Raw genomic sequence first — 25,697 nt, forward strand, 5'->3', positions numbered from 1 at the left:
GAACACATTTTGAACTTCCACGAAGCTGGAGAAAGAACCAGCAGAAAATAGTAAGTCAAACAATGCCAGGGTCTCACTTAAGACTGGGAACAGCTTGTATTCCCACTAGTCAAACTGGGGAGACCTCAGAATACAATGAGCATTGTATAGAGACCACAAAAAGGATCTAACATAACTGCATGCCAGAATAAAGTTCAACATACTAAAAAAAATAAATAAGTAAAATCATAAACTACAAAAATTCACAATGTTCAAGATACTATCAAAAATAAACAAGCTAGAAAATTTGATCCATAATCAGTCAAAAATATATCATTAGAAACAAAGAAATGGCACACAGATGGAATGAGTAGAGAAGGATTTTTAAAACAGCTATTAAAAAATTCTCCATATACTCAAAAATACAGAGAAAAACAGAAACGGAAATTATAAAATGACTAAAACACCACTTCTAAAAATGAAAACTAAAATATGCAAAATGAAAAATGAATTCAATGGGGAAGAAATAGTCTTTTCAACAATGATACTGCAGCATCTAGATACTTGCAAAAAAATTAAGTCCCTATCTCACACCACGTACGAAAAGTAAAACAGATCAAAGACTTAAATGTAAGAGCTAAAGTTATTAAACTTTTAAAAGAAAATATAGGCATAAATATTTGGGATCTGGGCAAAATATAAGGTTTCACAAGAATGACACAATAGCACAAAAAACAATGGAAAAAATAGGACATCATCTAAATTTAAAACTTTTGTGATTCAAAGGACACTATCAAGAAAATAAAGACAACACACAGAATGGGAGAAAATATTTGCAAATCAATTTTTGATAAGGGACTTGTATTCAGAAAATATAAAGAACTATTACAGCTCAATAATAAAAAGTCAAATACCCCAATTCAACTGGCCAAGAATCTAACAGACATGTCTCCAAAGAAGACATACAAATGGCCAATAAGCACTTGAAAAGATGCTCAACATCATTAACCCAATAAATTATATATCAAAACCACAATGACATACCACTTCACACCCACCAGGATGACTATAATCAAAATATGTGATTGGCAAGGATGGAGGGTAAATGGAACCCTCATGTACTGCTAGTGGGAATGTAAAACAATGCAGCAGCTTTGAAACTTTATGGCAGTTCCTCAAAAGGTTAAACATAATTACCATTTGACCCAGATATTCCATGCTCAAGGTAAAGAAAATATGTCCACATATAAACTTGTACATGAATGTTCGCAGAAGCATTATTCAAAAAGCCAAAAGTTTGAAACAGCCAAATGTCCATCAAGTGATGAATGGATAAACAATATGAGGTATTTTCTTATAATGGAACATTATTTGGTAATAAAAATGAAGTGAAGTACTGTTACATGCAAAACATGGATAAACCTTGAAAACATTATGCAATGTGAAAGAAGACAGTCACAAAAGACCGTGATTGTATTACTGAATTTACAAAAAATGTCCAGAATAGGTGAACCATAGAGGTAGAAAGATTAGTGGTTGTCTATGGCTGACAACAATAGGTGGGGGTTTAACATGCAGTGACGCTAATAAACGTAAGATTTCTTTGAGAATGATAAAAATGTTTTTAAATTGATTGTGGTGACAGTGCATAATTCCATGTAAATACTAACAACCACTGAGTTGTACATGTTAAATGGGTCAATAGTACGGTGTGATGGTTAGTCTTATGTCAATGAAGCTAGGTTATATATAGTACCTAGTTATTTAATCAAACACTGATGGTCTTCTCTTGAGTGCAGTATGGAGCTGTATGTATGGCGAGATTATCACTTTGATGATTCGGTATGTTACGTGGTACAATTGAGTTTAAGGAAGGGATGGACCCAATCAGGTGATCCCTTACAAGGAATTGGTATCTACTTGAAGAAAGAGATTAAGAGTGTGAGAGACCCATTCAAGGTTTTGAGAGTCTACAACGCTAGATGAACCTTTCTATGTGGGCGAGAAGGTGAGCCTTCTTGAGAAGTTGAAGTGGTCACTGGCTAACAGCCGACTAGAAAACAGGCATCACAGTCCTACAGCTGCAAGGAACTAAACCACAAGCAATCTGAATGAGCTTGGAAGCAGATTCTTCTCCAGAGCTTCTGAACAAAAATTCAGCCTGACTGACACCTGGATTTCAGCCTTTGTGACCTGAAGCAGTGAAGCCAGCCAGGCCATGCCACAACATGTGACATACTGTGAGCTATGAATGGGTATTATTTAAGCCTCTAAATTTGTGGTGATTTTTTATGCTGCAATAGAAAACTAATAAACAAAAACTCATAGACACAGATAATAGTTTAGTGGTTACCAGAGTGTAAGGGGTGGGAGGTGGTAGATGAGGGTAAACAGGGTCAAATATATGGTGATGGAAGGAGAACTGACTCCGAGTGGTGAACACACAATGTGATATATTGATGATGTATTACAGAATTACATACTTGAAAGCTATGTAATTTTACTAACCATTGTCACCCCAATACATTTTATTTTAAAAAAATAAAGGAAAAAAAATATTACACTCTCCAAAATAAAGCAGTGAGAGAAAAACAAACTGGTAAGTGCCAGCTACACAAATCAAAGTAGAAAGTGGTAACCTCATATAGTATCTCTGGAAATGAAGAGAGGATTTTTGTCATACACCACTAAATCATCTATTTTGAAAGTCTGTTATTAGGTGAAAATATTTAGGAATGTTAAGTCTTTTTCATGAATTCAATCATTTATCTTTATAAAGTGAACCTTTTTATTCCAGGTAATATTTTTTGCTCTGAAAAGTATTCATCTAATATTAGATTAGCCAATTCACCTTTCACTTGATTTGTGTTAGCATAGTGTATCTGTTTCCATTCTTCCACTTTTAAAATATGTCTTTTTATTTTAAATGGGTTTCTTACAGGCAGCCTATAGTTGGGTCTTGCTTTTTTAGCTAATATGAAAATGTCATCCTTTTTGTTGGGGAGATTAGATCATTCATATTTAGCACAATTATTGAAATGACTGAAATTAAATCTATCATATTTGTCCCATCCATTCTGTATTCCTCTTTTTCTCTTGTCCTGCCATCTTTTGAATTAATTATTATCTCATTTTACCTGTTTTCTTGGCTTATTGGTAATAGATCTCTGTTATTTTTGGAGTGTCAAAGAATTTGTGGATATATGCTAAATCTACCATAGTAGTTAATAAATAGTTTTGAGGGAGATATTGGAAGCTACAGAAATATCCTGTTTCACTTGAAAGTTTTACTCACTAATTTCAACATTCTAAAGTAGATTATTCTTACAGCCAATTATTATTGTGGGGTTCTAATAGTGATTTTTTTTATTTCCTTCATTCCTTCTACATTTATTATTTGGAATTTTTCTATAAGGAATATTTGTCTATTCTCGCCCGTTTGTTATTTATTCAGTCACTAAATCAGTATGGAATCATGGGTATGTATTTTATACGCTGAGTTACAATCCCAAATTTTTTGCCTGCAGGTGATGTATTGAGAACTCTTCTAGGTTAGCTCTGCATCCCTTTGACAAGTTCTCATCTCTTTCTTTCTTCTTTTTTATTTTTTTCTTATAGCACTTTCTGGCACCAAACAATGCTCCAGGCTCATCTTGTATTCTCCCTGCCTTAGCCCTAGAATCGGCCACTTCATTGGAAAACAGTATTTAGAAACCAGGACATGGGCATTGGATGTACTCATTCTTACTGGGGCGTCATGGCTTCTAGGCCCTCGGTGTAAACGGAGGTAGGATATATGTATATATACTAACCTATGCACATACCTATATTTACATATGTACCTGAATTCATGCTGTTATCTCAGACCCTAACCCAACACCACACGGTTCTTTGTAGTCTTCACTCTTTACTTATTTTTAACTTCCTTCTCTGACAAATGGAAACCAGGCTCACATTAAACACTATATTTACTTATTTGTCCAAACCTAGTAAACATATAAAGTATTATTAGAATAATTAACCTGTACCATGTGTGAGAAATAAATTTGCTAACCAGAATACAGTACTTAGGTATAGTTCTTTTCCTTTACCATTACAGTATCCCGTCAAAACCCTATTTTCCAGTACGTACTTAGGTCAGTTACTTTTTTTTGGGGGGGGGAGGAGCTAGGGAGAGGGATGAGGTTATGGCATTTGTAATACAATTAAATTTGCTTGTCACAATTTGCACTGAATCCTTCCATCCTGGGATCCCCCGATATCCTAATTGACTTTTTGTTTTTTTAATTTGCATTCAGGAAAGTTCATTCTTTGAGGTACACAATATGGGTTTTGACAAACGCAGAGTCATATGCCAACAAAGAACCGTTTCATCACCCCAAAAACATTCCACTGTGAGGCCCCCTTGAAGTCAGTCCCTATCTTTACTACATCTGGTAAATAACTGATCTGTTTTCCATCCCCATAGTTTTGCCGGTTCCATATTGCTTTACAAGTGAAACAATACAACCTGAAACCTTTGGATCTGGCTTGTTTCACTAAGCAAATGCATAAAAGATTCAGGCACGTTGTGTGAATCGACAATTTGTTCCTTTTTTGTTTTAATGAATTTCAAAGTGTACATAGCAGGTATTGTTCCACATTGCGCCCCATTCCCTTGGCCCATCTGGTTTCCATGAACCACAGTGTCAGCGCCACACCTAAAGCAAGTTCTGCCATACCACTTCACTTTTCCACAGCAGAATTTTCGCTGGTGCCAGGGAAAGCTATTAATCAGACTTGCGGGCATAGCTCAGAAATATAACACCCCAGAGGCATAATTCAACCAATAGGGGATGAGAGTTGGTAGGTAGCTGCCTCGCCCTCCCAGGCCCTCTGAGGAGCATTCCACATGGTTGTTCACTGGTTCCTAGTGCGTCTGAGTACATATTTCCCAGTATAGTAGCCAGTTTAAAATGCACATGTTACTGGTTTTCTCCCTTCTTTGAAAGTCTCTGTTACCTCAATTCTCAATTGTGCTTCTTCCAAATAAACCATCTCACCCAGTCCTGTGTAGGCTGCTATTGCTTTTAGAATACTCTTTCCCCAGATGTCCCCAGGATTCACTCCCTCATCTGCTTGAGGTGTTTATTCATTGTTACTTCTCAGTGACAATTTCTCTGACCACTCTATTTTAAATGGCAAGCCTATTCTCCCTTCTTTGCCTTATTGTTTAAATAACACTTATCACCGTCTAACTTCATTTATGTATGTGTATTTAATTTTATAATTTCAATTAAAATACAAGCTCCATGAATGGAGTCATTTTAGTCTAATCTGTTAATTGTTTGTATCTCTAGCATCTAAGATACTCCTTAGCACATGGTAGGCACTCAACAAAATATATATTGAATAAATTACATTTTCAAGAAGGTTGATTTTATTCTGTATAAAAACAGAATTCCTCTGAGAGGGAAACCTAAAAACTACTGACCTTCAAAATTGAATGGTACTGAATACCAATGGCAGCTTTCAAAATGAGGCCAGCTCACTCCACCATAGACAGAGCACATTCCCATACTTAGCATGACGTTTGACACAATCCTTGGAGTTGCCTTTCAATTCTAAGATATAATAATACTATAAACAATAAAAGACTATACTACGGGGTTAAAAAATAGGCACGAAGCCAATATTTCTTCCTCTTCACAGGTGACATGAAACCAAATCTAATAATTATAACACTATGCATCTGGTAAGCCTATTGAACGATTCCAAACAGAATACTATCTACACAACAGAGATGGATGTAGGGAAGAATATTTTTTTATCTTTGAATTTTGAGTCTCATTTTCATGGTTATCTTTTTTCTGAATCTTTATTTGAAGCAAGGAAAAATCATTCTGGGTTTTGAAATTGTTCGAAAAACAATTTGATTGAAGAACTGAATTGTTTGAAAAACTGAAATTGTTTTCATCACATTTTTCTTACCTGGACACTGGATAAAGGACCACTCATAGTTCTTTTCTTTAGGACAAAGACCGGGGTCAAGAACCATCTCATTATTGTGCATTCCAACAAGCTTCATTGGCCCCCGTGAAGATCCTTCAATGCAGTGCCCTCTTCCTGTATTACTAGGATCATTGCACCATCCACATCCAGGCTGTTCCAAACAATGTCCACAGGTTCTCAATCCAGAACAATTTTGAGCTGTGTAACAGGAACATTAACAAATATGTCATTTGACTTCATATTCAAAAAGAATTGTAAGCTAATAGAAAAATAAATATGATCCGAAAAAAAGACTGCAAAAGGTCATCTATAATTTATTTAAATATTTTTATAATAATGCATAAGAGACAGCAACTTAAGGCAAATAAAACATACATCATGGACAAAGAGGAGATAAATGGACATACTTGAAGATTAAAAAGGTGCAGAGACCATGACATGGAGAAAAATGAAGCCAGCTCTTAAAGACCCCTGAACTTTGTCACTATCGGGACCTTTGGGGAGCTGCTCCAGGGCCCTCTAGCCCACATTTATCATCACTGTCTGTGACGTAGAGCCATGTTAGTGTTCTGGTTGTGTCCAGAGAGGCCGTTCAAGGACAAACTGCATCTGCCTGTGAACGTCCAGTGTAAGTGACGCCTATCCATCCCCTGAGATGGCTGAGCCCCATTAGGACTGCCTCTTATGGACAATGCTCTTTCCAAGGGTCCCAGATATCAGCATTTGGCTACCCTGTGATGAGTAAACTCAATCTCACCCAAAGAGCCAAACTGAATGGGAATGTGAGAACCAGATACTCCGCCTCAGTCAGGGAACCAGCGGCAGCGGCTCTCTCTGACTTTCAGGACTGCAGAATATCACTCCAAGACTCACTCGGTGAAACTCCACATTTCTTGTTTAATTGCTGTATAACCTATGACCCTTGACAAAGCCTACCAATACGGTGATGCCTTTCTTAAGGATGAACATATTACAGTCTGCTGTAATATATTTACAATAGTTCCTATGTCATCTTTTGAATTTTTTATTCAAAATCAGAGCATCCTGATTGTATATTGGGCTGAGACTGTCTTTAATTACTGTTCTTGATTGTTTTGCTAGGACACACACACTTTGTCTTGGAACTTATTTATCCACAGAAGTAGTGATGTAGGGAAAAGATACCATGAATAATATCTACCAGTCACATTGTTTCCCAGAGGAAAAAAACGGTCGATTTCTGGCAGACTCAATTTCATCATTATGGTGGTATTAACTTATTTGCCACTCAGTGTTTTAATACGCCTGGGAACAAAGATATCCCTCCGATTGTTGCAAACAAGATGGCACAAGCAGCTCAGTGACCATCAGGAACTCAGTGCAGAGGACTGCGCAAGGCTAATAGGATACTGGATTCAAGAACTCATCCATTACACTATGATTCATTGTTATGAAGTTTTTACATGCTAAGCATTTCAGAGACTGAATGTAAGAAGGTAGAAAATGAGCACCGTCTCCTAATTCTTTTTAATATTAAATTTAAAAAAGAAGAGTCACTGAACACAAGTTACTAAAATGAACCCTGTAGAAAATTCATTCACTAGCATTTAATGCTGACTCAAAAACTGTCAGACTCTTGCTTTGTTTTTTGTTTTCTCCTTTTTCTTACAGGAAGCAATAAAAGGAAAGCTTTTATAGGCTGTGCTATTTTTCTTCAGTCAAGTATAGGATAGAGACTATTTATGAACTACAAGTAATTAGAACAATCATTTATTTTATTGTTATTTATTTATTTTTGGCTTTTGAAAGTTTAAGTTGTAAAATATTCAACATGGTTTTTGAAATGTGTAAGAACTTGAAAAATCAATCTGTAAGAAATTATTATGTCATCAAATGATGACTAAGGAGTTGCAGTTTCCAGCCAGCAGGTAAGGAGCTTGTAAGTCACCAGTCCAACCAAACAAAACGAAAAATGCGACACAGACTAAAAATCAACAACTCTTCTTAGATCCATCAGAGAAGTGAGGTTCCAGGGCAAACCACTGGCCCCAAAATTCGAGAGACAGACAAGAGGTTACAGAAAATCATAATTTATCAGAGTAGGAACCAGTGCCAGGGAAAGAAAACCTGAACTGTAATTGCACAACGGCTGGGACAACTCACTGTGGACAATTCTGAGTTTAAATCTCTAGGGGGACCCAGTCTTAGGAGGACCCCACATCCCTGTGAGGTTTACCTCCAGATGCTCTACCAGGCCCTCACCTCAGTGAGCATCAGAGAAAAAGCCCCTTGTGCTTCCAGCAGAGGGGAGAAGAAAAGAAACCATTTGTAAATATGCCACAGCATTCTGTTCTTAATCAAGTCTGGAGAAACTATTAAACGGAGCCTAAATTGCTGGGATTTTATCGAGCCTAACTGACCTGGTTAAAGGGAAACAGCCAACACTTGCTTGGGTAGGCAAAGAGAAATACACTACGTTCAGCTGCCTCCAGCCATTCTATCCCACCTAAAAGAGGAAAAATGAGCTGAGAAGCACTAGTGAGGTTCACAGGATGGGGCACAGGCTCACCGGAAGACTGAGACCTAATCCCTGAGCTGTAAACTACTTCCCCTCCGCCCACACAGTACCACTACATTACTAAGGGCAATTTACAGCAGTTTCTATTCCATACTCATATCTGGCTATCAAGAAAAAAATTATAAGGCATACCAAAGGCAAAAAACACAAACTGAAGAGACTGAACTAGCATCAGACCAGACATGACAGGGATACTGGAATTACAAGACCGGGAATTTAAAACAACAATGATTAATATGTCAAAGGCTCTGAGGGATAAAGCAGACACCAGGCAAGAACAGATGGGCAATGTAAGCGAAACTACATGTAAGAAAATCCAGATGACCCTGGTTTGGTGATGATGTCTAGTGACAATGCCAAAGACACAATCCATGAAAGAAAGAACTGATAAACGGAACTTTGTTATAATTTAAATTTAAATATTCTGCTCTGCAAAATACACTGTCAAGAGAACGAAAAGAGAAGACATAGACTGGAAATACATATTTGGAAGAGACACATCTGATAAAAGACTGTTAACCAAAATACACAAAGAACTCTTAAAACTCAATGTAAGAAAACACATGACCCAATTTAAAAAAATGGACAAAAGACCTGAGCAGATATCTCACAAAAAAAAAACACAAAGATATACATATGGCAAGGATGAAAAGTAGCTCCACATCATATGTCATTAGGGAATTGCAAACTAAAACAAGATACCACTATACACCTATTAGAATGGCCAAAATCCAAAACACTGACAACACCAAATGCTGGTGAGTATTTGGTATTTGAAGCAACAGGAACTCTCATTCCTTGCTGCGAAAATGCAAAATACAGCAACTTTGAAAGACAGTTTGGTGGTTTCTTATAAAACTAAGCATACTTTACCATACCATCCGACAATGGCATTCCTTGATATCCAAATAAACTAAAAATGTATGTCCACACAGAAACCTGCACATGAATTATTCATAATTGCCCAAACTTGACAGCAACCAAGATGTCCTTTTGTAGGACATCTTAAATAAATAAATAAATAAATAAATAAATAAACAAACAAACAAACAAACTGTGGTGCATCCAGACAATGGAATATTATTCAGATCTAAAAAATAAATAAGCTATCAAGTCATGAAAAGACATAGAGGAAATGTAAATGCTTATTATTAAGTAAAAGATGCCAATCTAAAAAGCTTATATACTGTTTGATTCCAACTATATGACATTCTGGAAAAGGCAAACGTACAAAGACAGTAAAAATATTAGTGTTTGTGAGGAATTAGGATAAAGTGAGGGATGAATAGGCAGAACACAAAGGACTTTTAGGGCCGTGAAACTACTCTGTACGACAGATACTATAACAATGTACACATGCCATCACATGCCATGGCTCATGGACACATGATACATTTGTCAAACCCCACAGAATGTTCCACACCAAGAGTTAACCTTAATGTAAACTGTGGACTTTGGGCAATGGTAATGTGTCAAATGCAGGTTCATTAACTGGTTTTTACAACGTACCCCTTAGGTATCTGGGGATGTTGATAGTGGGGGAAGTTGTGTATGTGTGGGGACAGAGAATATCTGAGAAATCTGTACTTTCCTCTTAATATCGCTGTGAACCTAACACTGCTCTAAAAAATAAAGCTTAATTTTAAAAAAAATGTTTATCTCCCTAACTGTCAAAAAAATGTTTAAATTGAGCATGTACATAATCCTGTAAAATATTGAAAGCAATATATATTTGTGAGAAATATACTAGTATATTGTAATGTTTCTTATTATTCCATTTTGATCAGATCAATGTAATTGCATTTTTATTTGCACTTTTATAAATTAAGAACTAATATTTTATTATTGCTTTAAATAATCCCTTGAAATTCATTTTTACAAATAGAGTATCCATTAATTATTAATAATCCAAGTTATTAACAAAGCTTTCCTAGAAACCATTAGGCAAAATTTGTTTTAAAATATATTTTTCTTCAATTTGTGAATTTCAAGCATCAGTATCATAATATTATAACTGGAAAATACTAAAAAATATTGAAAAATCCATATTTGTTTCTCATTTGCAAAGAAAAATTTCCTTCAAGTTCCATTTACTACAAAACCACAAATGATCATTAAAACATCTTTCAAAAAGCAACATAAAGTCCAGACCATTTTATTTGTAATACGGCTTTATTTATAACTATCAGAATGTTTTTGAAAACTTAACTATTGTCAAATATTTAGTGAATAACTAGACACGTGTAGTAGAAAATGATGATGTAAATCTGTTACATATAATTCATACTAAAAAGACATCAAGTTAAAGGCAAAAGCATGACAAAGGCATTGTGGAGAAACTGACTTCTTTTAAGCAGTAACACTCAACCGCTTTTAGCAGTTGGATTTTAAGCAATGATATCATCATCATTCCTAGTCCCTATTTTATTACCTGACATTTTCTCACTGCTCAATAAATATTTGTTAGTTAAAAACATGAAAAAGAATTAAACAGAACAGAGATGAAGTTTGTTTTTCACAAGAAGTGGATCACTGCCGGGTAAATACTACTTCTAGAAAGTACAAGGTCTCCCTGAGGCAAAGCACATGCCCATCTTTCCCACAAGGATGCATAAGGCACATAATTTTAAAAGGTATGGGACAAAATAACTGTTATTGAACATCATCAGCAGAAATGAGCTATATTTATAGCCATGGGGAAGACAAATGTGACAATAGACATAAGAGTGAATGAAAAGACCTATGGAAAAATAAAATCCAGCAGACTAGACTAACTACTAAAGGTACAAATTGTAGGCGGAGAAAATAAAGCTGCTACAACAATCAAGAAGCAAAAGATCAAAAACAGGAGACACAAAAGCAGAGTGAGAACTGACCTACACACGCCTGACAACCCCTCTAGCAGTGGTTGTCATGATTTAGTTCATCAGCGGTAAAAATGCCATCCATACCTGGCATTTAAAACAGTTAATCACATTTAATTTACCTTCCAAAAAATGCAGTTACAATTTTTATAACAGAATTACAAGGTGCTCAAAATTCCCTTTAAAGAGAAAAAAGCCCAAAATTTAAAAATCCACACAAAAAGGAAAAATATCTGGATTGTAGCAGAGATGAAAAGTACAGTGAATTTAAGAAATATTGAGATACATCTAGAAAGTCCAATAACTATTTACTGTTTTTGACTCTTTACTCTTTTTGAAAATATTAAACAGAAAAAAACCAATAGACTAAGACATGAAGTAACATTTTTAACAGGTGAAGAAATGCTTTTCAGATTGAAAGACAATGAGAATCAATTTTTAAAATCCACATCAATTACAGGAAAACTGAATTTAAACAAACTGCAAAAATTTGAATGCCAAGGATAAAGAGAAAATTTTTTTAAACTCTCAAAGTAAAGAAAAAAAAAACAAATGTTCCACAAAGATATGAAAATGAAATTAGCATGTGAATTCTCATCCACAACACCCAATGTTAGAAGTTCTGTGGGAAGAATTATTTAGAATTCCACATACCAGCCATTGTATCATTCAAGTGAACATGAAAAATACGTTCTCAGACATGGAAAGTCTCAAAACGTTTACCAGCCACAAATTTATCTAGAAAAAACTACTGAAAACTTCTCCAAAAGATGAACAAATAAGAAAAAAGGAATGGAGTAAAAGAAAGATTTGTGAGTAGAGAAGACAACTAGACTTAAGTCGAAATAATTTTTAGAAAGTATTAAAGCTTGGAGATTTTCCAAGCTCTTTTTTCCCTACCTTTAGCCTCTTTTATTATAAAATACAATATACATACAGAGAAGTACATAAATTACCATATGGAATATAACATTTATGGTAAATAAATACTCCACACCTGCGCCCAGCCTCGAAGTGGAGCATTGCCTCCCGTCCCCTTTTCCTTAATCAGCACCCCGATCATTTCCCAGCAGTATCCACTGACATTTATAAGAATAACTTGGCCTTACTCTGTAGTTTCACCACCTAACTATTCGTTGCTAAAAAATATAATGTAGCTTTGACTACTTTTGAACTTTATGTAAATAGTCTTATAATATATAACCTTCTGCGTCTGGCTTCTTTCATGAACATTAATGTTTGTGGCGAGACCAATACAAGGTGAGGCAGGAGAGGCTGGGCACTGTCTTAACCCCCCCACATGTCTCCAGTACTGGAATTCACTCTCCCAGGCAGCTGGTTCCTAGTTAAAAGATGTTTTCTGTGCCAACAAGGTCATCCTACGCCTGCAACTAACTCACTGTCACATACTGGATCAGATACATCAGCATTCCTTACCAAAGTTCCTAAAAAGTGATAGCACAGGGATTAACCTAAGACACATCCAGCCATGCCCATCTCAGGAACACCTCTCACCTGATGCCAAGCGCCTGGGGGAACAAATGTGTGTCACAGCCAACAGCCTGGAAGTTCTAACCTGCACTGTAACACTTACTGCTTTGTCTCCGTCCTCAAGCCACACTGGTGCCCAATAAGGAATCAATATGGGTTTGGCGGGGTCCCGAGGGCTAAAAGACATCCTCCCTGGGAAGGATGCAAGGTCTGGAAAAGGCAGTGAGTCTCCACCCACACTCTCCTCAGCACATGGCTACCTCTAAATGAGGTCACTCCTCCAAGCAAAAAGGGCTGATAACTGACTGGGTGACAGTGTTGGCTGAAGGCACTGGATCCCAGGAGCAAGCCTCAAAGCGGTAGATTCACCACCAAAAGGATCTCAGCACTATGAAGCTGCTCTTAGTTAGAGAAAGCAGCTCTTCCTCTCAGAAGAAAAGCAGAGAGCTCAGAGGAATGGAAGGAAGAGTGGATGGGCAAACAATGCGTGTTCCTTAGGAGAGGTATGTGTTCCTCATCACCGTCATGTTGCCAGTGGCTGTTCCTATGGGAGGAATGCCAGGGAGCCAATGGCTCATAAGAAAACCCAGAGCAAGCTGTGCTGTGGCCCACACTTCCAGGAAAGCTGCAAGTGGCTGCTTCCAGGACAGATGGCACCACTAGCAAGAAGCTGACACCAGTAGCTTCTAAATTCTCCCAAGCAAAGGCCGCCATACATGGTCTCAACTTCCTACAAGGCCACCAGTGCGATCAGTAACATGATGCAGTTTTCTTGGCAGTGGCACCCTGATGCAACTTGTCTTTGCGAGAAAACTCTCTCTCCGAACCACACAGGACCTACGGTCACAGACTCAGGCAGGTGTATCTTCATCCCACAGTTCTTATGAAACCTGAGACCGACGAGGGGCAGGAGCTTTTCCTCAGGCACACCCCCCAGCAAGCCCAGCACTGTACGGCTGACAGGACTCGCCGTGGGATGCCCAAAAGGGCATCCTCCCTTTGTAGGCTATTTGCCACCAACGGTATGACAGTCTTGCCAAAAAAAAAATGCTTAACTGGAATCTAATCATGAGGAAACAATCAGACCAACCAAGTCGGGAAACTAACAAAACAACTGGTGTAGATGCTTAAAAAAATATCAGTCATGTAAGCAAAAGAAGGCACAGGGGCTATGAGAGGTTATAGAAGCACAATGCAATCTGTGATCCTTGACATGAACACTGTCATGAAATGTCATGCAGCTTGCAATATGCACTCAGAGTTGGGGGCAGGACGAATGTGTCACAATGTTAATATGCAGGGTAAGGTACCTCGTGGAATTCAAAATGATGGGCTAAAATAAATCAGGGGCTTACAGCATTAAGGGGTTTTTAAAAAGAGCCGTGACAACAGTTTCTCTCATTTTCTTAAAATTTCCTCAAATGTTTAATTCCTCAATCCATCCCAGAAAAGCGATCCATGTGGCTGTTAAATGAAAAGTCACTCCAGGTAAATACTTACGGGAGCAGGTCGCAGTTTGCCATTCCAGACACTGTCCGTATGGAAAAGAAATTATATACGCATTAGAGTCGACGCAGCGTTTCGTGCTGCTACACCACATACACTCCATGCCGTTGCTTGTACAGTTGGAACACGACGTCCTTAGAGAGCAAGGCTTTTTGCATGGCCTTGCGTTTTGATTTGGACTGACTGGAATAAATCCACAAACATAATTATTTTATTTGCAACTGCATTTTTAACACAAGTTAATGGGTTTGAGTGTTTCGCTATTTAGGGTATGTTGCAATTTAGCCAAGTGTGGGATAAAAATTACAGCAAAAAATACACAATAAGGTAAATGAAAATGACAATGATATAGCAATACTTCTTAAATTTATTATCGAATTTGAACTTTATAATTGCTTGGAAATTTTTAATCCTTTACAGGGTACATAAAGTCATATAATTTAAAAGTTATAAATAGAAATGTAATACATGATACAGTTTTTCTATTGGCTAAATAATTTGTACACTATCATTATTTACTTTTCTAGCTACTCTGTAAATATTCCACAACTTGATCAAAGCAAATGGCCTGTCAGTGAATATGTCTCTGATATAAACAAACAATAAAAACAAAACAATTTACTAAAAATCTTTACATGAAATATAATATTTTTCACACCCATTAGGATGACTATTATTTTAAAATATTTTCGGAAGGATGTAGAAAAACTGAAACCCATGCACACTGCTGGTGGGAAAGCAAAATGGTGCAACCTCTATGGCAAACAGTATGGATAGTCCTCAAAAAATTAAAAATAGGATTACCATACGATATAGCAATTCCACTTCTGTGTGTGTGTGTGCATACACAAAACATGAAAGCAGGAACTGGAACAGGTATTTGTAAGCCTATACTCATAGCATCATTATTCATAATAGCCAAGAGGTGGAAGCAACCCAAGTGTTCATCAATGGATAAATAGAAAAACAGAATGTGGTACAGACATACAATGGATAATTATTCAGATTTCAAAAGAAATTAAACTTTGACACAGGCTACAACATGGATGAACTCTGAAGACATTATGCAAGGGAAATAAACAATCACAAAAAAAGGGCGTACACCTTATGATTCCACTTACATGAAGTACCTAGAGTAGTCAAACTCATAGAGAAAGAAAACAGAAGGTGGTTGTCAGGGGTAGGGGATAGAGGTGTGGGGAGTAATTATTTAATGGGTATGAAGTTTCAGTTTGGGAAGATGAAAAAGTTCTGGAGCTAGATGGTATTAATAGGTGCACAACAATGGTATGTACTGAATGACAATGAAACTTACACTTAAAAATGTTTTAAAATGTCAATTATATGTTATTAAAACTGAAAGAAAAGAGTGGTTAAATTGGTTAAGTTTTACGTTATATATTTTTACCATAATACAAAGTATAATATTTAAAAAGAGAAAAGAATTCAATATTCTTTTCTCACTTAACAAAAATCCATTTCAAAAGATGTAATAGAAATGATTCTTTTTACTTGCTGATTGAAATAAATAGTAAATCTGCAAGATTAAAGTGATCCTAAATTGGCTGTTAATCTTAAAGACAAATGTTGCCTTCTAAAGACCATCATTATGAAAGACACTGACCAATTAAGAATAGATTCTTAGTATACTGAATTAACTACAACCATATATTCATAATCTCACTATTTCAACTAACAAATAAAGATTGTATAGAACAATAAATATCTTTTTATTTTCACAAGTTAATGGGAAGGTCACTAACAGTAAATGGGTAATGTGGATAAAGAAAATCAGCATCACAAAAAGATGGCGAAAGTTACTATAGGCCCACAGACTATCACACAAAGTAAGGAGGTGATGGGAAGAGGGGTTGCAAACATTATGATTTTAAATACTGGTTTACTGGACTACTTACCAACAGGTTTTTCACAGACAAGGCCATCTGCCATAGATGTACAAGGATTAGCTTTTAAGCCTGCCACTGCAGCCCTTTCTAGATATGCACAGAACCCAGAATCATTTGGTTCACCAGGAAGCCACTGAAGTGTTGTGTTTGTAAATGGAGACATGTCTTCCCATCCCCAGTAGGATATGTTGATCTTGCGCAAGCCTACCCAAGGTGATACTTTCTGTAAACAACAATAAAGGGAGCATTAAAAAGTTAGGTGAAAAAATACTCATCATATTCCTTAGCAAATAGTTCATTATCATTAAAAATTACATTGGAAAATATACAGAACAGCCTTTCTAATGACTTCTCTACCTAGATAATGAACAAGTACAGCACATTTTGGATAACAATGCAGAATAGAACACTATGTTTAAATATGCTGGGCAGACGGGTGGCTCAGTTGGTTAGAGCGCGAGCTCTGGGCAACGGGGCTGCTGGTTTGACTCCCACATGGGCCAGCAAGCTGTACCCTCCGCAGCTAGAGTGAAGACAATGAGCTGCCACTCAGCTCCTGGGTGGCCAGATGGCTCCATTGGTTGGAGGGCAGACTCTCAACCACAGGGTTGTCAGTTCAACTCCCACAAGGGATGGTAGGCTGCGCTCCCTGCAACTAACAATGGCAACTGGACCTGGAGCTGAGCTGCGCCCTCCACAACTAAGATCAAAAGGACAACGACTTGACTTGGAAAAAGTCCTGGAAGTACACACTGTTCCCCAATAAAGTCTTGTTCCTCTTCCCCCACCCAAATAAATAAATAAATAAATAAATAAATAAATAAATAAATAGATAAATAAATAAGCTTTGTGTTTAGCTAAATGATTGTGGTCACTTATTTAGCCCTTGTGAACCTTAGTTTTCTCTTCTATTAAACAGGGATATAAATATCTATCTTATGAAGCAAGATTATTAAAGAACTTAACATCCTGTTGCTGTTACTACTACTGCCGGTGCTTCTACTATTGTTATTAGTACTACTACTACCACTACTGCTACTACTACCACCATCATCACCACCACCATCACCATCACCACCACCACCATCACCACCATCACCACCACCATCACTATCATCATCACCACCACCACCATCACCATCACCACCACCGCCACCACCATCGCCACCACCATCACCACCACCACCATCACCACCACCACCACCATCATCACTATCATCATCACCATCATCACCACCACCACCACCACCATCACCACCACAACCATCACCACCATCACCACCACCACTATCACCACCATCATCACCACCACCACCACCACCACTACCCCCACCACCATCCCATCAACAACTCCATCACCATCACCACCACCACCACCACCACCATCACCACCACCACCACCACCATCATCACTATCATCATCATCATCATCACCACCACCACCATCACCACCACCACCACCATCATCACCACCACCACCATCCCATCATCAACTCCATCATCACCACCACCACCACCACCACTACCCCCACCACCACCAATCTAATCAGTTATGGAGGTAAGAATCTGAAGATAAATTGGCATTATATGCACGTGAGAAAATAGAAAACGAAATCAACAAACAACATATGGAGGGTGAGTGAAAACTTTATAATAGGTTCACAAAAGGACTAGGAAGAAAAAGTACCTCTCTCTTAGTTTAGATCTCTACTAGTATATTAGGATTTTCAAGCAATTTTGGATAAATTAATGGCACCTACCTTCATTATTAAAGAGATTAAGAAAGCTAATATAATCTCTGACTCTTATACCTAAAATTTAACAGAAGTTGGCAAATGCAACAAAACTAAATATTCTTAGTGCTCTCAATAATATTTAAAAACTAGCTTGAAAACAAAATATATTCTGTATTCATATATCTTATTTTAATCATTACTCAATTTTAAAATGCTATTCTTATGATAATCAAAAAAATAATGATATATTCTTGGTCCAAGCTACTCTCTTTATAAAACCCTATTAGGTTAGAAAACCTCCATCTTTTTTTCCTCGTTTCTGTTTCAGTTATGTTTTTTCTGAGATATTATTTTTTATTTTTTTCTAGCTTTCTCGAGTAATAATTGACAAAAATTATACATATTTAAGGTGTACAAAGTGATGCTTTGGTATAAGCATACATTGTAAAATGATTACCACAGTCAAATTAATTAATATACCCAGCAACTCATATAATTTTTTTGTGTGGTGAGAACATTTAAGATTACTCTCTTAACAAATTTCAAGTATACAACACAGTATTGTTAACTATAAAGACTATGCTGTACATTAGCTCTCCAAAACTTATTTATCCTGCATATCTGAAACTTTGTACCCTTTGTTCTACGAGTCCACATTTCCCCATCCCCTAACCCCTGGCAACCACCATTCTACTATCTCTGCTTTTATGAGTCTGACTTCTTATAGATTCCACATATAAGTGAGATCATACAGTATTTGTCTTTCTGTGTCTGGCTTACTTCACGCAGCCTAATAGCCTTCATCCATATTGTTGCAAATGGCAGGATTTCCTGCTCTTTTAAGGCTGAATAATATCCCATTATAAACCTCATATTTTCTTTATCCATTCACTTAGATTGTTACCATACCTTGGCTATTGTAAATAATGCTACAATGACCATGGGAGTAGATATCTCTTCCAGATACTGATTTAATTTCCTTTGGATATATACCAAGACCTGGGATTACTGATGATTCTATTTTTAATTTTTTGAGAGACCTTCATAATGTTTTCCAAATTAATTATACCAATTTATATTTCCACCAAGAGTGCACAAGAGTTCCCTTATCTCCACATTTTTGCCAAAACGTATCACTTGTCTTTTTCATCATAGCCATTCTAACAGGTGTGAGGTAATACCTCATTGTGGTTTTGATTTGCATTTCCGTGATGATTAGTGATGTTGAGCTTTTAATCATATAAGTATTGGTCATTTGTATGTCTTCTTTGGAAAAATGTCTATTCATTTCCTTTGGTCTTTTCTTAACTGTGTTATTTTCTTTTCTACTGAGTGGAGCTCCTTATATATTTTCAACATTAACTCCTAATCTGATGTATGGTTTACAAACATTTTCTCACATTCCATTGGCTGTCTCTTCACTCTCTTGATCGTTTCCTTGGCTATTAGTTTGATGCAATCTCACTTGTCTACTTTTGCCCTTGTTGCCTGTGCTTTGGGGTCATATCGAAAAAGTCATTGCCCTGCCCAATGTCAAGGAGATTTTCCCCCATGTTTTCTTCTTGTAGTTTTACAGTTTCAGGTATTACATTTAAGTCTTTAATTCATTTTGGTTTGATTTTTATATATGGTGTGAGATAAGGATCCACTTTCATTCTTCTGCATGAGGATATCTAACATCATTTATTGAAAAGACTGTCATTTCCCCATTGTGTGTTCTGGGCAACTTTGTTGAACATCAATTGATCATAGTGCATGGATTTATTTCTGGGCTCTTATAATGTGTCTTGGTGAAGAAATTTTTAATTTAAACTACTTGAGGTTTTTCGGAATTCATGGATCTGAATGTTCATGTCCCTTTCCATATTTGGGGAGTTTCCTGTTATTATTTCTTTAAATAACTTTCTGTCTCTTCTCTATTCTGTGCCTTTTGGGACTCCCAATATATATGAATAATGCACATATTATTCATATATGATCTATCATAAGTCCCATAAGCTTTTATTCACCCTTTTTCCTCTGAGCTCATCGGTTCTTTCCTCTGCATGACAGAGTCTGTTGTTGAAGCTCTTTACGGAACTGTACCGTTAGGTCACGGTGTATTGAGCTTCATAATTTCTGTCTGGTTCTTTTTTATGGTTTCTATGTCTATGTAGAACTTCACATTTTGTTCATGTATTCTTTTCATAATATCATTTAATTGCCCATCTGTGTTCTCTTATAGGTCACTGAGCTTCTTTTGGATGATTATTTTGAATTATTTTGACAGGCAGTTTGTAGATCTCCATTTCTTTAAGGTTGCTTACTGGTGCTTTATTTTATTCTTTGGTAGTGTCATGGTTCACTGATTCTTTTTCCTCGCTTCTTCCACCTCCTCCCCCTACTCTGGTTCAAGCCATTGTTTCTCAGTCTAGTTGTGTAGGACACAGCTCCCTGGCCCATGCTGTTATTATGAGCCTTGCGCTCCCCCGGTTGAGGCAGTTAGTCGCCGATTGTCTGTCAGTTGGCGGCTCACAGCAGTTCTTGCTGGCTGCCGGTCACTCAGGCTGGTCCCCAGCCGCTCATGGCAGCACACAGCAGCCCGTGGCAGCACACAGCAGCCCACCACAGCTCACACCAACCTCCAGGGAGCCCAACTCCAGGGAGAGCCGTTGTTCACAATCCTAGCCAGAGGGCGCAGCTCACTGGCCCATGTGGGAACCAAACCTGCGATCTCAACGTTAGGAGCACCACTGGGCCAGTCCACCCTGAATTTTTATGATCCCAATGGCCTTGTGTTGGTGTCTGCACATTTGAAGAAGTAATCGCCTCTTCCCTTCTATACAGACTGGTTTCAATAGGGAGAACTCTTCAGTGTCAGCCCACCCAGAGATTCTGGTGGGCTATGTGATGGGGTCCCCAGTGGGCTTATTGCTGGAGTCCTTGGGTGGACTGGCCTAGTGCCCACATCAGGGAGTGACCAGGCCCTTCACCTGGGTCCAGAAGGGCCTGCCTGATACGTGGGTCCAGAGGGGCAAGCCTGGAACCTGAATCTGTGGGTACAGCCCTAATCCTGGCTCTGTGGTAGCCAGCCTGGCACAAGGGTCCATTAGGGTAGGCCTAGGGGCTTGGTCCACATAGGTGGGTCTTGAGCCTGAATCCTTAGGGACCAGCTGGGAACTGAGTCCACAGGGTGACCCTTGGCCTGAGTCTGCAGGGGCTAGCCAAATTATAGTGTCCAGTGGCACAGGCCTGGTACCTAGATTCATGAGAGCAGACCTGGCCTTGAGCCCATGAACGTGGGCCTGGTACCTGGGATTTCAGGGGCAGGCCTGAAGTTGGGTCCATAGAGGAGGGCCTGAAGCCTGAGTCCACTAGGGTGGACGTGGTCTTGGGTCCACAGGGACTAGCCTCATGCTGGGGTCTCCTGGGGAAGGCCTGGAGCCTAGGGCTGCAGAGGTCATCCTGAAGGCTGGGTCCATGGATGCCAAACTTGAGCTGAGTCCATGGGGGCTAGTCCGGCACCGGGGCGTGCCTGGTGCCTGGGACCATGGGGTCCAGCCAAGTAGCAGGCTTCTCTAGGACAGGCCGAAAGCTGGGGTCCATGACAAAGTCATTTGCTCACTTCACTCTCCTTCGCCTTTGCTAAGGGCATTTCTCACATGCTTCACTGCCCTGCACAGCCCTAGGGAAAGGGTGATGTGGGGAATATTAAAGTGTCCTTGCTACCCTCTTCAATGAGGCTTTCCGTATATCTGTGACCTTTCCAAGTGGTGTAATCTGTCACCTCGATTTCTTACTCTTGTAAAGTTATTTTTGTACATAGATGGTTGTTCAATGTTTCTGCGAAGGGACAAGCAGTGAAATCTCCCATTCTGTCATCTCCCTACCATCATTCCTAAGCACTTCTACCTTAATATACGTGTTAACACATTTATTTTCTAAGTTACTAAGCTAATAATATTATATTACAGTGGTAAGTGGTTTCAAAACTCCACATCATCCTTTTTTTAGCATTATGGACTGTCAGGGCAGAGAAAAAGAGGTCTCTCCATCTGAGTCTTTAACAATATAGAAATAGGAGATATATATTCAGTATTAATTATAAATATGTTATGAAAATGGTCCTAGTTAACACTTGGCAAATATTTCTTAAATAAAATTAAAATATCAGATGGAGAGACATATTTTTCTCTACCCTGACAGTCCATTATGGTAGTCGATTTCATATAACCTAGTGGAGTATTATACACATAGTAGGTAGTCAATAAATTTTGGTAAACAAAGTTCATTAGAACAGAGTAGTTATCTTCCACTGTCCCATTCCTGAGATAGAGATAGTACTTAAAAAACAATGTTTCTAATTATAAAAATACACATGCTGCTATGCCTTGTGATCATCATATATTTCATACATTATTCATATAACAAAAAACCTATAACATTTTTACAGTTCTTGATAAGAACAGCAGGAGTCAATCCAACATAGATATTTCAGATTAATGACTGTGCTTCACATTACAGCAACTCTGCCTATATTTCCGAACTATCTATAGTAAACACAATTCATTTAAAATGAAATATTACTCCCTAACTAACTCATCATGATAAGAATCTTCAAGGAAGCAGAAAAGAACAGAAAAATGAAGCAGTTGATAAAACATTTAAAGTAACTATTACCCAGTAAATGAACTGGACAGACAGTTTAAAATGAAAGATAAATTACTATATTGTGAAAATTTACAACAGCACACCATAAATCACTGCAACATTTCATTAGCCATTTCTGATAAGTAAATGATCATTTGACCCAAGACATCTCTGTAAAGTGTATGAATTTGTTGATCTTTATTAGCCAAGGAAGGGCTATCTTAAGCTTATACAACTGCAATAACTCAGGATATATAATTCATTTTATATAAAAATATGCTCAATGGAATGTCACCTTGCAGAACTTTCCACCTTTCAAATTTTGCTAAAGCTCAGCTTTCTAATAAAACAAAAGATTCTTCATTTGCAGAGCATGCTATTCCACAAATTATCGAATCGAAGTACATCACACATCCAAAATAATTGTTAGTTCAATCTTTATTACTTATAATAATAAGCAAAAAAACACAAGCAACTGATAAACGTAATCCTGAAATACGCAACTTCTAAAATAGCACACTTCAAGGCTGTAGTGTAAGAAATAAAAATAATATTTTATAAACAAGGAAAGAAGCAATAAAGCCCTAATGCCAAATATTATGTATATAACTCAAAGAGTGTGGATTTACCAATTATAAGCTCTTTATAAGTGATACATATTTAGTAGAACTAATTTTCAAATGTTCATTGGAAATTGTCTCGAAATTTTATAATTAAGGAAATGAAGCTCCTGGTATCACAAGAATATAAACAGATCTTATGTTGTATGCTCATGTGACTAAGAGTAAAAGTTTACAAGTATACCTTATCACATTTTTCTAAACTACTAAAAAAATCGAAAGGTTTCTCCTACATGACACCACATACATCTTATCTTTCAGCCATAAGGCTGGTAGCTCTCCAATTAACTAGATTTAATAAATTATTTCAAAGTGAAATAAGTCAGACAGAGAAAGATAAATGTTATCTCACTTACATGTGGAATCTTAAAAAAAGAAAAAAAGACAAGCTCATAGACACAGAGAAAAACAGACTGGTGTTTACCAGTGGCAGGGGATGGAGGGTGGGCAAAATGGGTGAAGCTGGATCAAAAGGTACAAACATCCTATTATAAAATAAATAAGTCATGGAGATGTAATGTATAGCACGGTGATGTTAATAATTCTGTAATTGTATATTTGAAAGTTGCTAAGAGAGTAGATCTTAAAACTCATCATCACAAGAAAAAATGGTGGTTTTTTTTGTAACTACGTTTACTGATGAATGTTAACCAGACTTATTGTGGTGACCATTTCACAATATATACGCCAAATATCAAATCATTATGTTGTACATCTGAAACTAATATGTCAATTAGACCTCAATTTAAAAAAAAATGCCCTCAGGGCATTTCAAGTAAGTATATGGACTAAATAAGGTATTTCAAAACTAGATTTAGTAAATTATTTCCAAATCTCTTCTTTAATGCATTCTTAAAAGTTGACTATATTTAACATCCCAACTATAGAAAAGCGTAAATTCCTCTTGGAAATTTCTTACAAAATGATATTTTGATGCCATTTTCAATGAAATATTCCATTTTCTATGGAAATGTTTTCCATAAAACAGCTGTCTAGAAAATTGAAACTGTTTCCCAGTTCTGTATACTTCAATATCTTCCATATACTTTAAAAATTGGTTTTAGACCTACTAACCATTAGTATATTATTTCCAGCAAACCGATACCTAGAAAAATAGCATAATTCAAAAACTTAATTCACAATACACACACACACACACACACACACAAAATATACATCTATACAAATATAGCCAATGTGTTGGTCTAGTATTTTCATTAAGAGCGATTTTTCAAGTTATGAAGTCGTTACACTTCAAAATGAATTCTTAAATTATTGCCATGTTTTTTAAGTATATTCATTCATATTAGATGAGTTCCTGGTAAGATAATGCAGTGGTTTACAGCGCAAAATAGGAGATGAGTAATTTAGAAAACCTTATTACTAAATATACACCCAGAATGAGTCCTCTGCCAGTTCACTCTGTAAATAAGTTCTACTTTTACTTCCAAGATTTAGTAAAAACAATGCATTAAAAAACAAAATTATTACCAATAACTATAGGACTATCAGCATATTTCCATAATATAAATAAGTATAGTTGTTACCTGTTGCGTATACTTCTGTATTTCATCCAGAACAAATTCTACTTCTTTTGAGGTTGTTAATGAAGCAAGATTTCCACTAAGATTGTAGCAATAAAGCTTTGCGTTGTCATAGCTTTCTCTACTGGAATTGATTCTAAGACAAGCATCACCAACATGATTCCATCCTTCTCCACAAAGATGAGCTATTCAAAAAAAAAAAAAATTGTTTTTAGATTACCAAAAAGCATGTGTATTTCTTCATTTATTTGAGAATTCTAAATATAACTTCTGTATTTGTTTAAATAATTTTAATAATAAGATATTTAAATATATCAATATAATATACTAAAATATTATCTAATAGTTTTGTAGGACATAGAAATATAAAGTCTTAATTTTTTCTTTAATTCTTAAACATAAGTTAAACTATGGCTCTATAAACCTGCAAATCTAGTGTACTGGCATATGATATCTCAACAAGTAAAATCACTACTATATTTACATCCCAAGGTCCAATTACATAATACGAGATCACTCTGATAGAAAAGTAACCAGCATATAACGAAAGCAATTTTAAAGTTACTCCTACAAGTGTAGCTACTTGTCCTCCAAATCTAATTTCCATAGCCCAGGTGTACTATTCTGATATACATTGGGTTCTTTGATTCTTTCATTATAACTGTGGAGAGAGAATTCTCATTTCATTCATGTTTAGATAAGAAGCTATAATCTTTGCTTTCTAACGTTTATTTTTATACAGCTATTCAGGTCTTTCTAAAATATAAACACACTATGCAGTTACAGTGGTTTATCCTGAGAGTCCAAGTTAAACTTAAACTAGCATCTATTTCTAAAACACAAACATAAATACATTATAAAGTTATGCTCTAG

At 36.8% G+C, this 25,697-nt stretch overlaps 1 protein-coding gene across 3 annotated transcripts in view; it reads right to left on the bottom strand.

The window, feature by feature from the left end:
* Positions 1 to 25,697, bottom strand: part of ATRNL1 (attractin like 1) — a 579,923-nt gene that overhangs the window by 440,562 nt on the left and 113,664 nt on the right. For all 3 annotated transcript variants that reach the window (XM_081075162.1, XM_081075163.1, XM_081075164.1), the window contains exons 15-18: positions 24,828 to 25,009; positions 16,305 to 16,518; positions 14,383 to 14,571; positions 5,950 to 6,168 (exon numbers count right to left, since the gene is read on the bottom strand). In XM_081075162.1, the coding sequence (XP_080931288.1) occupies positions 5,950 to 6,168; positions 14,383 to 14,571; positions 16,305 to 16,518; positions 24,828 to 25,009 (804 nt within the window). The remainder of the gene's footprint in view (positions 1 to 5,949; positions 6,169 to 14,382; positions 14,572 to 16,304; positions 16,519 to 24,827; positions 25,010 to 25,697) is intronic.

Source organism: Rhinolophus hipposideros (genome assembly GCF_964194185.1).
Source record: "Rhinolophus hipposideros genome assembly, chromosome: 15".
NCBI classification, from domain to species: Eukaryota; Metazoa; Chordata; class Mammalia; order Chiroptera; family Rhinolophidae; genus Rhinolophus; species Rhinolophus hipposideros.